General features: G+C 33.4%; 3 protein-coding genes across 4 annotated transcripts in view; 1 reads left to right on the forward strand and 2 right to left on the reverse strand.

Moving 5' to 3' along the window:
- Positions 1–3,482: 3,482 nt before the first annotated feature.
- On the reverse strand, positions 3,483–11,178 carry pths (probable ATP-dependent RNA helicase DDX47). The gene is made up of 8 exons (XM_085944958.1): positions 11,018–11,178; positions 10,678–10,936; positions 7,792–7,958; positions 6,902–7,138; positions 6,275–6,498; positions 5,870–6,002; positions 3,919–4,047; positions 3,483–3,745 (listed from the first exon to the last, which is right to left on the reverse strand). Exons 1-8 carry the CDS (start codon positions 11,129–11,131, stop codon positions 3,590–3,592), a joined length of 1,419 nt encoding a protein of 472 aa, XP_085801084.1. The 5' UTR covers positions 11,132–11,178; the 3' UTR covers positions 3,483–3,589.
- LOC147073879 (facilitated trehalose transporter Tret1-like) overlaps positions 8,365–17,113 on the forward strand; it is an 80,688-nt gene continuing 71,939 nt past the window's right edge. Inside the window, exon 1 of the mRNA XM_085944955.1 lies at positions 8,365–8,645. Coding sequence (XP_085801081.1) covers positions 8,569–8,645 — 77 coding nt within the window. The 5' untranslated portion in view covers positions 8,365–8,568. The remainder of the gene's footprint in view (positions 8,646–17,113) is intronic.
- Positions 14,211–15,680, reverse strand: LOC147073880 (uncharacterized). 2 transcript variants are annotated; one of them, XM_085944960.1, is made up of 4 exons: positions 15,527–15,680; positions 14,956–15,067; positions 14,718–14,861; positions 14,211–14,482 (listed from the first exon to the last, which is right to left on the reverse strand). In XM_085944960.1, exons 1-4 carry the CDS (start codon positions 15,535–15,537, stop codon positions 14,435–14,437), a joined length of 315 nt encoding a protein of 104 aa, XP_085801086.1. In that variant the 5' UTR covers positions 15,538–15,680; the 3' UTR covers positions 14,211–14,434. The 2 variants fall into 2 exon arrangements, with proteins under 2 accessions (XP_085801086.1, XP_085801085.1); XM_085944959.1 differs by having other exon boundaries at positions 14,212–14,482; positions 14,950–15,067; positions 15,527–15,668.

Genomic DNA, 17,113 nt, shown 5'->3' on the forward strand with positions numbered 1-17,113 from the left:
TCACACTGAAGGTAGTGAAAGTGAAAGTATGTAGACATGTCGTAAATCTCAATCTATTTAAAATCAATGTGAAATACCGAATAAGTAAAATAGTCTGGTCACCAGAGGGTGGGACCTGATATTGTCGAAAGACGAAGGTTTTTTTTGACCGTTTGTGTCTCAGGTTTTTTCCGCCGATTATGAATCTGCCGGGTAAAATGGCAGCCAAAAACGAATTTTGGATAATATTTCAATAAACATTTTTACAGTTTTTTTTTTCGATAGCGGCGAACCTGCTGGTAAAAAAAATGAACTACATTGCGCAGAGACTCATTTTGAATTACTCATTACCTGTCCAATAGTACTATAAAATGACAACATCATGTCTCGCTTACTCTTGAAGAATGGGATTGCGAGACAGTCAGCACTTTTACATGTAAACAGTTATTATCGCGATAGTTTAAAATACACACTATTGCTGCAAGTGAATCCATGCATGTATATAAGCGCTATTAAATGGTTTTATCACAATTTGAGAAATTAAGGTTAGCATTTAGCTTTTTTCTCGACTATTGCTAAAATAAAACAAATAATCATGTTTAATTCTGTCTTTTTCAATACATTGCTAGATGAGGACCTCCTTAAACTCAATCTACTCTTTTCAGTTCCATGATCTTCACTGTCACGTAATTCTATCAAACCTTAATATTTCGTCAGTCTATCGTACCTTTCGAATTCTCCCAGTGATTCCCTGCCTATAAGCTATGTGTTCGGCCAGCGGTGGGCTTAGAGACCTTGGAGGCTCGAGGCACTGATTGTTTTTGGCTCCAAATGATAAAATAAAATCCTTGCTTAACTAAATTTTAACTACTAACATACCTAGTAAAAATAGCAATGCATCTCACCCATAGTGACAGGGTGATACAATATAATAATATTGATTTTGAGTACAGTTGCGATAGGTTTTTTTGACATTAGTTACAGGAATTTTGGATACACGTCGGTTATGGGGAAGTCAGGCGGAACCGTGTTAATTGTCATAGCCGACTTTGGCAAAATTCATGAATACAAGATTGAAAAACCTAAACTAATCCAACCTAACAAATAATCCAGTATATCGTCTATTTTAAAATGTGTTTGCTGCTGGCTTCCCCATAACTGACTTGTACTGAATTTTGTTATGCTTTGAGTATTATTTTATAGGCAATTGGTATAAGGCAGATTTTGGTATAATTTGATAATTGTGACTGGTTTGAACCGTTTCGAGGCCCCCCTTTAAATCTTCCGACAGATCGATTGCATCATCTAAATATGCTGCTGTATTCGGCCCATCTCTATTTAAGAGGTTTGGCATACATTATTCGCTACATCGTATACTCTACTAAATATCATTTGTAATAAATATTGTCATTAATGTTTATTCTACCTCCAAAGCATGGTTTCTCTGACCGACATGAAGGTCTTTAGGCAATGTAATATGCATCATCACTTGCCCAACCTTAACCCTTAACACTCGAGTGCCGCCATATCGGCGGCATTAGAAGTTTCCCGTATTACTCGAGTGCCGCCGTAGCGGCGGCACGCCAATAAAGTAATTTTTTGTAATATTTTCAGCAATTTTTATAATGCGATTTCAATCAAGTTAGAATGAATAATAATAGGTTATTACATTTATCTGAGAAAGAAGTCGGCAAAAGAATACTGCGTGCGTAATTTCTACATAGTATTTTTATCGGAATCTTCTCTTTTTTTATTCGTAGGTCGCTTGCTTGCAAGCAATGTTTTTTTGTCACATAAAGTTTATTTATTGAACGTTCCCAGACTAGAGTGAACTGAAGTTGTTTGTCACGCATGATTTTGAAGTGTTTATTTTTTTTATTGGTTCTCGCTTGCGCAGGGGCGTCTCGTATAGTTTACAGTTTTATATTTGAATAGACTGTTTTTGATGACAATACTTACTATTATATTATGCCGATTCAGAACCTTACAAATATAATGTGAAATACTCTAATGAGTCAAATGAAAATTATTACGTATCGATTTATTATTTCTTGAGAAATCTTTTGATAATGTGTACCGCACTGGGAATGAGTTGTTATGAGCCCGAAACTAATTTAGAAAATTTACGAGACGGCTGCTTATATTACAAGTGTATTTGAAGGCAAATTATTTGGATCATATTTACAGTCATAACATAACTATATGTATGGACGATTTACAATTTATAGCCACTTATCTACATACCGCTATTTCATTACGATTCTGTGATAAGCCAGGATTACATATTGGAGATTGCTTTGTGAAATACCACACAATGAAGAATTATAAATAAACTAAAAATAAGTACAGTATATTCATTATAAATCTATTTTATAGAAATAAAAAAAAAAAAAAATTTTACATTTTTTTCACCAATTAAATGTTTTATATTGAAATTATGCTTTTTACGGAAAAAAGTCTCGAGTGGGTGGTATGTACCTATAAAAATTTTTTCGAGTGGAAAAGGTTAATTATTTTGTAGGATCAAGAGGCTTGGATCCTCAACTGAATACCTACCGGTGCGTAACTTCGAAACATGCCTGTCTTTCATTCTCAATAAAAGTGAAAAAACAGCCGAATTAATTTCTTATTGAAATATTTCTCAAAAATCGTCTTTGGCTGCCATTTTGCCGTCATTCCCCCAAGGGTGCATGAGTAATACGCGGTAGAATAACACTGTGTCAGAAAACCTTTATCCTTCATCTTTCATTCTCAATAAAGGTGAAAAAACAGCCGAATGTCCAACATTAATTTCTCAAATTGTGGTAAAACCGTTAACTTATCAAAAATATGTAATAAATCTTTTTTGTGTAGAATTCAATGATCTTTATTAAAGTTTTGTAATGAAAATGGTTATTGAAATATTTCCCAAAAATCGTCATTGGCTGCCATCTTGCCAAGATGGCGTCGTTCGCCCAAGGATGCATGAGTAATACCTGGTAGAAAAAAACTGAGTCAGAAAACCTTTATCCTTCGACAACAACAGGTAATGCTGTTTGTATGGGCTGGCGACCATACTAAAATAGAACTCCATAGTGAGTAATTTCTGTTTTATAAAATATTGCGATCTAATATTAAATTTATTGCGATCAACACTTACTTTAAAAAAGGTAAAAAAATATAATGGTTCTAATATATTTATTCGTGTCTGGAAATGATTGTGTAACAAAACAGAGACTAAATACATAATTTAATAATATATATATTTTTAAAGTTATTGATAAAACAATTGTCTTATTTATTTTCCTTAAGAATTACTTATAATATACTTACACATATTAGGTATATTGCGATGGTCAATGTTCTTTCAAATTTTTAGGTAATGTCATTTCCATGTTTTTTCAAGTCACCCTATCATGAGATTTTCATCCCTACATAAATCACCCTATTAATAATATATCAAGGAGCCACGGGTAAGATTTAATAAGGTAAGAAATGCATGATTAAAATAATGTAAACAAGAGTTATTTAAAAAATAATATTTATTATGTGACAATACAGCAAATAAATTTTTACAACATGAAATGAGAAAATGATGTATTGATAAATTGCTTGCGGAAGAACACATCATCTATCGTTTTTTTTTGTTTCCGCCTTTGAATTTGCTTCCCCCGCCGCCCTTCATCCGTTTTCTGAAGCCGCTGGCTTCTTCCGTGTCATCGTCGGAAACGTCTCCACCTCTTTTCTTCTTACCGCGTCCACCTTTTTCGCTTAATTCTTTTAATTCCTGTAAAAATATGAAATACATTAAAGTTGAAATCGACAAAATCTATTATAATGATTGTCATTCAAGGAATGAAATCAATTGGGTCCTTGATTAGATGGCATATTTGGCTATATAGTCAAAATTTAAATCTTTTACATTAAATATTTAACACTGAAAATATCTGATTGACTCACAATTTTTGTCAGTCTCTGTGCTTCAGCAACCCGCTCTTGTAAAATCATGACTTCGGCCTCTTCAGATTTATAGAGCGGAAGCTGTTTACCAATCAATTGCTCAATTCTCTGGTATAGCTCCACGTCATACTGAAAAATAATTCATAAAATGCTCTATAGTGAGGACTGCTGTATAATAAAATAAATAAAATGTAAATGGCGGCGGGCTCTTCGTTTATGTTGTTATGCATTTTTCCATACAAATAATGAGTAAAAATTGTATAATAAATCTCAGGAACTCTATACCCCGTTTACACATGCATGGAATGTTGACAGTAAGTATTATCACGACCATAACAAGAAAATGTATGGGTAAACATGTATTATCCTGCAGTTGCAAGCTTGCTTGCATGCATGAATCAAAAAAGTTTGGAGGCTTCTGAATCTTCATGAGACAGTAGGGATTTTTTCGATCTGCGCCTGCGCAGTAGAACGACAGTGGCAAACCTGCCGGAAAAAAATGAACTATACTAATTTTGAGGTTAACCGATTTTCACTACCTGTTAAATAGTACCATAAAATGACAACATCGCGTCTCTCTTTCTCTTGAAGAATGAGATTGGAGAGAGAGTGAGCACTTTTATATATAAACAGTTATTGTCACGATAGTTAAAAATATGCACTATTGCTGCCAGTAAAATTATGCACGTGTACAGCCGCTATTATAACTTAAGCTTTCTACAAATATCCCTGCAGTGCAAAATGATTTGAAGCTAATTGAATCATTAGTCATAGTAACCCAATTATATACCATACAAAAATGGTATAATATAACAATTATTTATGATTTACATTTACTAGTTCTACTTAAAGTTTTTGTCAGATATTTATAATTTCAATTTTAGTATATCGTCCAATTACTACAATATATAAACCGGCTTTTAATTATAATCCCTGTGCATATATCACATTTGTTCTGTGCCAAAACGAACATGTTCGGGCACGGCACGGGTCTAGGACGACTTGGCGCCGGGACAACTGGACGCCACGCAATTCCAAAATAAATAGACGTTAGGTACTTCATATAAATATATAAAATAATTAACATTATTTTTTAAATTATATTATTATGATTTAATAGTTGGTGAGTATTTAAATATGCACATGTAAATAATGATTTAATCTGCATATGTTTAAGTTCCAACTAAAAGTGTTTTTTTTATTTTTATAGAAAGAATTAGGCATGGTAATTCTCAATCCGCAATAAAAAAACATGTCAAGAGTAAAATGAATTAAAACTACTAAGTAGTAGATAGAAACTGATAAAATTTTTTCATCTATATGACAGTGTGGCATCCCATTCCCTCCCGGCACAGATCAGGTTCCAAAACAGCCAATAACTTTGCAATGTCTCTTTCTTTAATCAAAATTGTTGCCATTTTTTAAATAATGATTTTCTGTAAATTATTAACATTAATTAATTAGTATATAATTCTATAATTTAATGTGCGCAGTACAGATAAAGTATTCCTAGGACAATATTTATTTATTATTGACATGGCAACACTTAGTTCAATTAGTTAAAATTAAACGACGAAATCAACAAAATTCTCTATCAATTAATTAATTGCTTGCAAATTATTCATTCCTCTTTGGTTGGTGTTTGCATAGGTAATCAGTATTCAAAACAATATTGATTTGCCTGAAACTTTAATTTATTTGATTCCTCTTTACAAAATGTAATTATTTGATAGCAGTCGCTAGTACCACCTGTTAATCATTATGCTTTTTTTTCTTATTTACCTGAAAATTGACTGACGCATAACCCCACTTATTTAAATAAGTGTTATTATGCATTACGACAGTATATTTGTTTATGACTACAGGTAAGTACACTTTTAACAAGCAATAACTATTGTAGTATATGCTATTAATTGTGTTCAAGTACATTGGTTTTGGAATGGTAACATACTTGCGTGACAAATGTGACCGATTTTCCCGCACGCCCTGCACGTGCCGTCCTTCCAACTCTGTGAATGTAATCTTTGCTGTGCATCGGTATGTCGAAATTCAGTACGACGTCAACATGAGGAATATCTAGACCTCTAAAACAATACAACATATTAAATAATAAGAAAGTTATGTTACAGTTTGAACTACAACAAACGAGAAACATATGAAAATTGTGTAAAACAATTGATGTTTGTTTTTAGGGATTGTTTTTAGGGATTGTGAGTGACTAACTTAGTTTTCAGCTTAAGCTTCATATATTTAGGATGTATTTAGGTAAATGAGAAGATTCTCTTGTATGTATTTACGATAATTAAAATATTCACAAGACAAATTCAGAAAAATTTAGAAATATGTAGTATCATACCTAGATGCAACATCTGTTGATATTAAAATAGATCGATTCTTTGCTTTAAATTTATTCAAAGCAGCCAAACGTTTATTTTGCGACATCTGCCCGTGGAGAGGAACGGCAGACAAACCGAGATTCCTCAAAAGAAGAGCCGTCCGAAGTGTGTTACTGCATGTCGAGCAAAAGATTATGAATGAATTTCCAGCCATTTCATTCAGAATGTGGACAAGGTATACGTCCTGGAAGAAAACAAGTAATTTAATATTTTACGCAGCCTACAGTGAATCTCAAAAATCGACGATATTCTAATAGATTAACATCTTGGTTAGTATTTAGTTGGTGAATGATTGAATTTAGAGATTAGAATATCTTGTGTTTTTATAACAGGCCTATATCACACTTTGAGTCTGTTCATAACAGAAACCTTAGTTTCTTAAAACGATAATGCCATAAGTTCATCAACATTAGAAATCTTAAATTGTTTTCCTGAAAAAAGTGTGTGGCTTTCAGGTACAGAAATTATTATATACTTTGGCGGTCGCATTAGATTGCCTGGTGATTAAGTATCTGCTGTTAAAACCATTGTGTCAATGAATTGAAGAGTTAAAAATTCAACAATAGTTACAATAACCTAGTTGCTACCTTATATTTAACTGGGATGAACACATAATACTGCTGCAGTTTTTCTACTGTCTGGTATTTTGTCGACACTTCAACTTTAACAGGATCTTGAAGTGAAGCCCTTTGAAGTTTTTGGACTTTCTTCGTCATTGTTGCTGAGAAGAGGTAAGTTCGCCTTTCTTTCGGTATCACACGCAATATTTTATCGACCTCCACTTCGAAATCCATGTTGAGAATCCTGTCAGCTTCATCCATAACCTAAAAATGAAGAAACAAAATTTTGCAAACATTACATGTCTATTATAAACGACACCATCAAGAAAGCGACTGAATCAAGAAGATTGGCGCAGGATCTCACCAGATGGAGTGAAATTATTGGTTAAAAAAAAAACATTTTTTAACTAAACACAAAAAAAAATAAGTTAAAAGGTATCAATTTTCAATTTTTTGAGACGTTTTTTGTTTCCCCTGAAAATTTTAATTAACTGACTTCCACGGTGTTGTTTCTTAAGCGACGATATGTAAAATGTAGGTAAGCTAGAGTCCGTATTCTTTATGCTGGCGTGGCCCCCTGCTTCAGCACATTAACACTGCATTCTCTCTCGTTCCCTCCCATTGAAAACTTGCAACAGTCGAACGCGATGACACAATGCTTTCCGTCCACGAACGATGTGATGTGAACGCCAGCATAACGAATACGGACTCTATTATGTAGTATAAAAAAAACCTGGAATTTTAGAATTTCAGTACTTTAATATGAAATAGAACTGAATCCTGGGATTACAAACCATAGTAATAATAGCCAAGGGTACATTTTACCAGTTTAATTGGTCAAGTTATTAGCGGTAAGCCAAGATCCACAATGGAAGTAGACACAATGAAAATAAAAACTATATTTAAGTTGAGTTTACCAGAAATTTAATCGCTTTCAGGTTAAATCCTTTTGTATTTTCTAAATGATCTACGAGTCGGCCAGGGGTAGCGATGATGATGTGGGGTTTCTTTGATAATAGTAAAGCCTGCGCCACCATATCCATTCCTCCAACAATGACTGCACATTTTACACCTATGCTTGAACCTGAAAAGAATTATTGTCATTTAATTGAATGGAAATATAATATGTAATGATTGTGGATATTGGCTAGAACTCTCTGTCCATAGGTATAGGGCATTTATCCCAAAATCTTGCATGCACATCTGAAACTGGATCGAACCAGATATGTACACCTTCCTCCCCAAATGCTTCACTGTTAATTATTATTAAAAAGCAAAATTAGTTTGACTGTTTTCTGGACCAATAACAAACTGCCTTTTGGCTCCGGACGAATACGGGTGGAATGTGTTTATTGGTGAGGTTGCTTCAGGATGAATACAAGTAGATAGTAGGTTCAGTAGAAATTACAAGTTAAGTATGTATTATGTTTGATTACACAGCATGTATGCGGGGAGAAGTATTTAATTAAAAATGCATCTTCTTGGCATCCGGTGACAACATTTATGTATGCACCGGTGGCGTGCGGTCCATTGCAATGCAATTTTTTGATTAATATGTACATAAATATTTTTATTCTTTTTAGTTTTTTTAAACCGTGTTAAAGCAAAAAAATCAGTGTAAATATAAAATAATCGGTACTTTTTTAAACCGTGTTATTTCGAAACCGTGCAAAAAGAGGATCGGGTGTACTCATATGTTGAATTTTACCAATACATTAAGCAGCAAAAAGAAACTCTTCAGGAAGAAAAATCTTCAGCTAAGTACAAATAGGTGAGTGTTGGGAAAAACATTGTTTAACTTTTTAAACCTTTTTAAATATATATATTTAATGAAATTGAGAACCTGAACAGAGTTGTTTGGATTATAGCCCGAAGATATTGTATGATTTTTTTGTAGAATACCCACTCCATAATAAGATAATCTGCACACAAATAAGTTATATAAGCTTGTAAACTTATATCACTTAACAAATAAATGCACGTTACAAACATTTGAAACTCTACGCACGTCCTGAACTGCAAACATTGTCACCAATTTAAATGTAGTCTGGGCAGTCCATATCATACAAATTTGTGAGATTTAATCAAAACAACATTCGCCGAGACTACACGTGGTGCTATACTAACACGGCCATGGTGGGTGCCATATATAAATAGATAGGTAGGTATCTATATAAGAATGGAAACTACCATTTCCACCCCTACGCATATGGGCTTCCACAGAGGTGTAATTATATAGACAGTTTATAACAGATATATAACAGTTTTTAAGAGGAATGGTTAGCCATTCACCCATCTCATTCCGTTCAACGGTGAAGCTGAGTTGTGTAAGTAATGTCGTCATTACCATAGAAATAGTAAGCTTATGAAAATTGGTATTTTAATTTCTTTATTTTACGGAGATAAAAATAACATCGCAAGTTATTGCAATCCAACTAATTATAGGTACCTAAAGATGGTGTTATCACTCTAAAATGTAATAAAGAAGTTAGACTTCCACTATAGTATCACGGAGTTATGTTGATCACTATATTTTTTTTGAATAATATTATTATCTATCAAGTAAATATTTTTATGTTCTAAAATTAAAAATAGTACTTAAATTTTATTTATTTTTCTGTAACGGATAGAACAAAAAATATCAAATTAAATAATGGATATATTAATTTTCGAATATACAGTGGTCGATAATATTATTGCTTTATTAATAAATATGAATCAAAATAATTCATAAAAAATCGAAATAAAAATAAACGTTTTTTTCATTGATTTTTTTTCTCGGCAACAAAAATAACAATTATTTTTCATCGTTAGAGTTTCGATATATTTTAATATTGTTATTAAATTAATTTTATTATATCACTTTTTGTGTGAAAACTCATACAAATTTCCTATCACGCAGTTTGGACCATACCATCGCACTTGCCAATTCCTACGCGCGAATGACGATGGGTTGCCCCCTTGCGCTCGCTCGTGGAGCGTACACATGCAACATGTCGCGGATCACGTAGAAAAGCCTCGCTACGTTGTGTACAACGTACGGAACAGTTCGTAACGTTAGGGCGGCGCGTAGACTCAATGTTGCACGCCATGTTGTGGGATATTTTGTCCCTTAGTGAGTACAAGGTACAAGTGAAGCGACAACGTGCAACATGTCTCGCGTCACGTAGAAAAGCCGCATATGTTGTGTGCAACGGTGGGGGACAGCATGCAATGTTGCGCCAGCACGTAGACTCAATGTTGGGCGTCATGTTGCAGGACATTTTGTCCCATAGTGAATCCGAGGCTTAAAGGGGTGAAAATTATGAAGTAAAAAATAATATAGCTTTATAAAATTCTAGTTATGAGTCATAGACAAACTAGGCAATTACAATATTTCATAATGGTAATATTTTGCAAGCGCATCTAAATATTAATTATGCTAATATTATAAGGTGTATACTATAATATACATGCCACAATAGCTCGGGTGACACTTTCATAAATCAGCTTTATTCTTTTTATGAATTCTGTTGAGTTTTCAAAATAACAGTGAAATAATAATATAGAAGTGCTTTCCGTCTATGATACGTGTAATGCTTGCTATTGCAATAATTCTTGTCACTTTAATTGTTTCAAAATGTACAGTCCTGTCATGTCGAAAGTTCTTTAAAAATTTTCATACTTCAATCGCAGCAACACCGTATTGACGGGAAGATAGTGATGGTATCTTAATATACAAGTTAGTAATGCGTATGATGTCTCCGCCGGAGTAGAACAAGTCAGTATATCAGGAAGGTATTAGTTACTCATAGTTAGCATACCTAACGCTTCAAATTGCTCAGATATTTGAAAGGCCAATTCTCGAGTTGGTGTTAGAACCAAGGCAAAATATCTTTGCGGGTTCTGGAGCAGTGCCTGTAGGATAGGAAGGGCGAATGCACCGGTTTTTCCTGAGCCAGTTTCTGCCAAACCGATTATGTCCTTTCCTTGCAACGCAACTGGTAGAGCTTCGCGCTGAATTTTCGATGGAGTCTTCCATTTCAAGTGTTCGCATGCTTCGATCAAAACATCAACTAATCCCTGAAAATGTTTGAAGAGTTAAGAAGTGCCTATTTTCATTTATAAATTTGAAGTAGCGAGTATAGCAACTAAAACACTGACCAGATCTTTCCACGTAACACTGTCATCTTGTGTTTCTTCTTCTGCGGTATTTTTTTCTTCTACGTTATCCTCGTTTTCAGATTCTGAGATCTTATCGTCTTCCAAGTCTGACATTTTATCAAATTTGTCAACGATCAGTTGCGTTTTGAGTTTTGACAACTGACAGCACGTGGTTTTGTTATTTAGTTATTTTTTTGTTGGTACTAGTTAGTACATTAGTCTATGGTTAGAGCAATGCAATGCTGGCAACTACAAAATGTATGAATATTGGTGGCAGTGTTGCCATATTTTGAAAGTGGAATTATAGTACAGTGCCTTAAAAATTATAGTATTTCGGCAAAAAATATGGTACGCGAAGCCTCCCCCAAACCAAAGCGAATATTCGCGGCGAATATTCGCAGCGAATTATTCGCCAATCAAGCTCGTATTGGCTTACGGGACAAAGCACGCTTGCGCGACCGCCTTGCGTCTTGAGTGCGAATTTGCAGCGAATATTCGCTGCGATTTTCGGGAACTCTGTCGACAGCGAATTTATTCGCGGCGGACAATTTCGCCAAGGGAATTAGTAAAATCAAAATGGCGAAGACATTGAGCAGCTGATCGAGTTGGTCCGGAAATATCCAATCCTTTATAATTTCTCTGACAGTGACTACAAAACATGAGAAAGAAAGATAAGATATGGGATGAAATTGGCAGGGAAATTGTTGAAAATGGTATGAAGGTCGTCATAATAATATCTTTTATCTTTGTCTAACCAAAGTATGTAAAGTTTTTTGACAGGATGAATACGCTATTATAAATAAATAACTTTAATCTAAGGTCCCGATATTTAAAAAATACATATTATTAATTTGCGTCATGCACAGCCTTTAATAACAGAAACTTTATAACTTTGATTGTTAGGGCACTGACAGTTCTAACTTATTGCGATCGTTTGACGTTTTGGTTTCGACTTTCGAGCAGTCATATCAATAATGTTATAATTAGGTATCATTTACAATACCTACTTCAATCATATTCGGTATCGGTCACGTAAATACCCATTTTATATTCGTTGATAATATTTTTTTAGGTTAGATAGGTAGTCTTTAAGATTATTTTTTTGCATCTAACATTATGCAGCATAGCATTTCTATTGTAGCTAAAGATATAATATACATATAGGTAGATAAGTAGGTACTCCATGTCGTCATTGTGGTATTTTGTAAGGTTTTAGACCAAAAACCTTACATACTACTTACTATCGGGTTATTTACAGTAGGACATAGGTACCTAGGTTGTTTGTTTTTTGATCTCAAGAGACCTCAATCACAAAAACGATATTATGTACCTATATACCTACTAGGTATATATTTCCTTCATTATGTATAGGTATATTGAGCTAATAAACTGGTTTTGCCCAGTGCCGACCGCGAACCAAGATAATATCTACATGTTCCATGTACCTACCTAACATAACCAATGTTTTCTGTTTCACATTAATTTGTATACCTACCTACAAACATTTTAAACTTAATTGAGATGTTCTTAAACTTCTGTTCATGTAACATTATGTAGGTAGGTATATCTTGGTCTGCATTAGGCAATAAGATTAATAATTTTATGTGCATGTAAATATAAAGGTCAGGTACCTCCTCTAAGTACATAATATTATATTATCATCATGGATACCTACCTGAATGATGTTGGAGATATACTAATGCTTTGTGATGAATTTAATTTTAGCAAAGATCTTCAACCTTTCAACGTAGGTACAAAGCACCAGAAGAAATTAAAAATGAAATCCCCGGCATTAACAGGAATAAAATAATATTTCATCATCAACATCAGTCGGGGTCATTCCACTGCTAGATGAAAGCCTCTTCTAGCTCCTTCTACTATTTTCGGTCTCTAGTTCTTCGCTGCTACATACTTTTATTGTACTTCACGTGAACAAAGAGATCAACTAAGTGAAGTGTCAATCAACAAAAGTGGCATTTGTGCACAATGTTAATGAATTTTCCAAAACATTAAGTGTGATAATATAATATACAAGGATGAATAAGGCGTGGGCGAGGGCCAAGGTCCATTTTATGATTCCTCTATTGATGTACCTATTTTTATTAAGAAAAATGTTTGCCGTAGAATGGGGTGAATACTGAATAGACCCTTTTTAAAATTTCTATTTTTCTGCTACACATTATTCGGACAAATATGAATGACTTAAAACCTGTTTCTATGGACATAATCATACTCTAAAATATTTTTCAACTACCATTTATTATCAAACAGCCAATTTTGTGTGATGTCTCTTTCTATCCAGCGTTGGGGTGATTATAGACATGGCGGGTGGATAGAATCGAATAATGGTAATTTCCTAATGTTAAAAATGTAATTAAGTACCTACTGTACATTACAAATTTATGTAGGTACATTTAAGTATGTAAATCAAAATCAAAAATATAAATTTAAATGTTATACAACACAGTATCATGTAAGTATTTAAAAAAACATATACTTACATAAACATCTATTTATCCAAGAATTATTTGATACTTGAATCTGTATTTTATATACCATATTCGATGGATGTATGTGGTGTATTTTGTAAAATATTTGGTATGTATTTATTATTTAACTAAGCGTATTTAATTTGCTACGTGACCTGTAGCTCTTTTATAATCACAAATTATTGTTGAATGTTCCGAAAATGAGTTTATGTGCCGAAACAGCTGTCAAGGTAAATGACTCAGTTAAAGTAGAATTAACAAAAATAACTATATTTCAAAACCATTATAATCCATCTACCATGTAAACACCATTTCAAGTAATAAAGAAATAAAAAGTCACCTAATTAAATAATATTATACTAGAAAAAATATACTATCTATATACCCACTTAATTTTCATTTAAAGTTGTAAAACGCCCGGTTACTAAATAGAGGAAGGACAGAGTCTTCTGGCACGACCGAATCACATTGGAACGGTGTTATTGTCATTTGAAAGTAACAATACTGACACCTAAATGAGTCGCCTGCACTGCCAGAATCATCTGAACCCTGTCTACCTATCTATATACAATTTATTGTTATTTTTTTTCATATTTGTCCATTTTATTACAATATCGTGTTACTTTTAAAGCTCATTGTAATTCTAATAATTATATAAATATTTTTCTTGTATTCTGTGCAAAAATGATTATTAAAACTTTCTTAACCTAAACCAAGTATTTTTTATTGAATGATCCTGCAAAAATATTCAAGTACAGTTAAGTGACATATTTTGTTTCGGTGTATAAGCCATAAATAAATATACATAAATTATATTTAATATATACATGTATACTGTATGTATAGCCACGGTTGGTCTTGCACTTGTTGCTGTAGCTATGCGATCTGGTGTGGTCCATTATCCAAAAACACTCAATCACATCCCTGGTCAAACAGCGGGCAGCCGTGTAGTGAGTCTGGCTGGCCTATGGTGGCACTAGAATGATTTCAATATACACAGTCTGTTAATTTGAATATGTTTTCGACTGAAAGTTGTAAAAATATTAGAAATCAGGATTTAAATAATTAAAAAACTGTTTCATTAAATATCATATTCATACCTATGCAAAATTTTGATTCCTTTGAAGTACCTATACAAAATACGGATGAATATAAACCAAACAAAAATATTTGTTACTGGTACTGCCATAGTAAAGTAAAGTTTAACATACTTCCCTAATAGAACAAAATTCCCAATTCTTGTCGTTCTGTAGATGTTTCATTTCAGTTTTTACCAACGATCCATTAAATATGAATTGGTCATAAACACTCAAAGGAAATCTGGCACTCACTGCCAGAATGTCCATGTCAGATACCTGCATAAAAATAAATGTCATGTTATGATATTATACGTAATGAATATGAATGTATCAGAAACAACATAGATTTTATTACGAATTTTACATTTACAGAAAATTTCCTGCGCTCATTTTTGAAAGTCTCCAAGTATGACGGGTATATTCGCACATGGGTGCAGTTAATGCACCCAATGATTTTCGGGAAACCTGCCCTTTCTTGAAGTCTGAAATTAAAAAATATTTTTACCGACACAAAATAATATTCCCGTTAAATTCTTATTGAGTAGGTAATTTACTTGTTGTGTCTATGCGCAGTTACTCTAGTTACATGACATGTACATTGTAATATTGTATAAATTGATCAGAGGGTATCAACACAACACTAAAGACTGTCAGCGCTGTATGGCGACTGTATGTAAGTATTACTAAGCACTGCTATTATAGCATCGGACACGTTTCCTATGCATCTGCTTACTGATGCCTGGCTCATTGCGCAGAAGACTTGGCCTACCCGTTTTTGGTACGCTCCCTCTGCGTAGAAACGCAAAATAGTCAAAACCTACAATTCAAATAACGGAGACATGTTATTTCAATAGCATATTACCTTCAAATCCTGTTAACCCTTCATGGTAAATGCTTATTTATAATATGTGCAGTTATGAAACTGAGTAAATCTATCTTACCTATGAGCCATGGCAATCTTGCCCTGTCATAAAGTAAGGTTATATTAAATGTCGATGTAATTTGTCGCACGCCATCTCATTATATCTTCAGCGTGTAATAAGCATTCAGAAGACGTGTACATTTTGTCAACACACAACTGTCACTTTGACATTCGTATATGTATTTAGTCTATGGCTGCATCCAATGCTGCCACCTTGTTTCAGATAATTAAAATACACTTTACGCAAAGTGGGTAAAAGTTGTAGCAATTCTGAAAGCGCTATAGTGTACGTGTATTTTTTATATTTAATTCATAAAAATTATAGAATAATTGGCGTAAAATATTAATAATATTTACAATTTTAAATCTGGCGCGTAAATAAAATTATTTAGTCTATGGCTGCGTCGCTGACGCTTTGGTGTGGGGCCAAACGCGAAATTCGCATCAAATCCAAGCGGTAGCGACAGCGATAGCGAGGGCGTTGCGAATTCGCTGCGAATATTCGCTTTGGTTTGGGGGAGGCTTAAGTGACCAATAATTTTCTGCATTTTCAAAAAATTAAGCGTGGGGTAATTACGTCTTATTTTTTAGACAAAATATCCATGAAGGGTAATTAACATCTTGTTCTTTAGACAAAATTCAAATATTAAGTCGGTGGTTTCCAAACTTTATGTTACTACGCCTTACTTACGCCTCCCTTCAAAAAAAAATCTAATCTAGGCGCCTCCCCTCCCCTTATTTCATTAAATAATACAGACACCTTTTTAAATAGTCAAAAATGTACCTACTTACGAATACAAAAATGAAAAAATAAATAAACAAGGTTTTACTACTTATATTACATTAATTTTTGACGAATGTGCTTGTTTATTAGCACAATCAATTTCAATAGTACTCAATCCAAATTCATCTTCATTCATTGACAAATGGATTCTATCATGGACGCCACATCCTGAAGCGGACCCCCCGGGTCAGGGTTTTTCAACCACATATTTAAAATATTCAATAGTTCCGAAACAAAGCAGCGCCAGCTTCTTTTTTGCTATTAATAAAATAATGTGAAAAGTGCATTAGCAAACTAACCAAGAACTCAGTAAATAGATTTTTGTTTGCTTCAATATATCTGGCGTAGAAATCATTAAACAGTGGAGACATGGCGAACTTTTTTTTTGTCATTTTGATTTCCTAAGCTCCAATTTTTTATGAATGCCTTCACTTTGTCGTTTTAAATCAGTGAATGCATTAGTAGTCCTTGGATTGATTTATTCACTCAAATTTTTTTTAAATTTCAACCAAATAGACAAGTTTTACAACAAAATTATCGTTCCTTAACAAATTTGCCTCAAATTTCAACATTATGATTAATTTGATCCTTTTATTTCATTTTTTACGAGATAGCCATTTCGCTTCACAATAGTATAGAAGTGAGGGATTATAAAATTAGTCTCCATATTTGCAGAAAGGTTTGCAAACAACCTTTTATAGGACTGTTTTTTGTGTAGTTTATAACTAGCGGCCGTTTTATAAACTATGCATTTGCAAACTGCAAACATGTGGCTACATTAATTGTGTTAAACTTTTCGGGCCTCCCTTTGCAACACTCCGC

This window comes from Rhyacophila brunnea, unplaced genomic scaffold (assembly GCF_057557595.1).
Source record: "Rhyacophila brunnea isolate RB1 unplaced genomic scaffold, BYU_Rbru_1.0 scaffold_17, whole genome shotgun sequence".
NCBI lineage: Eukaryota > Metazoa > Arthropoda > Insecta > Trichoptera > Rhyacophilidae > Rhyacophila > Rhyacophila brunnea.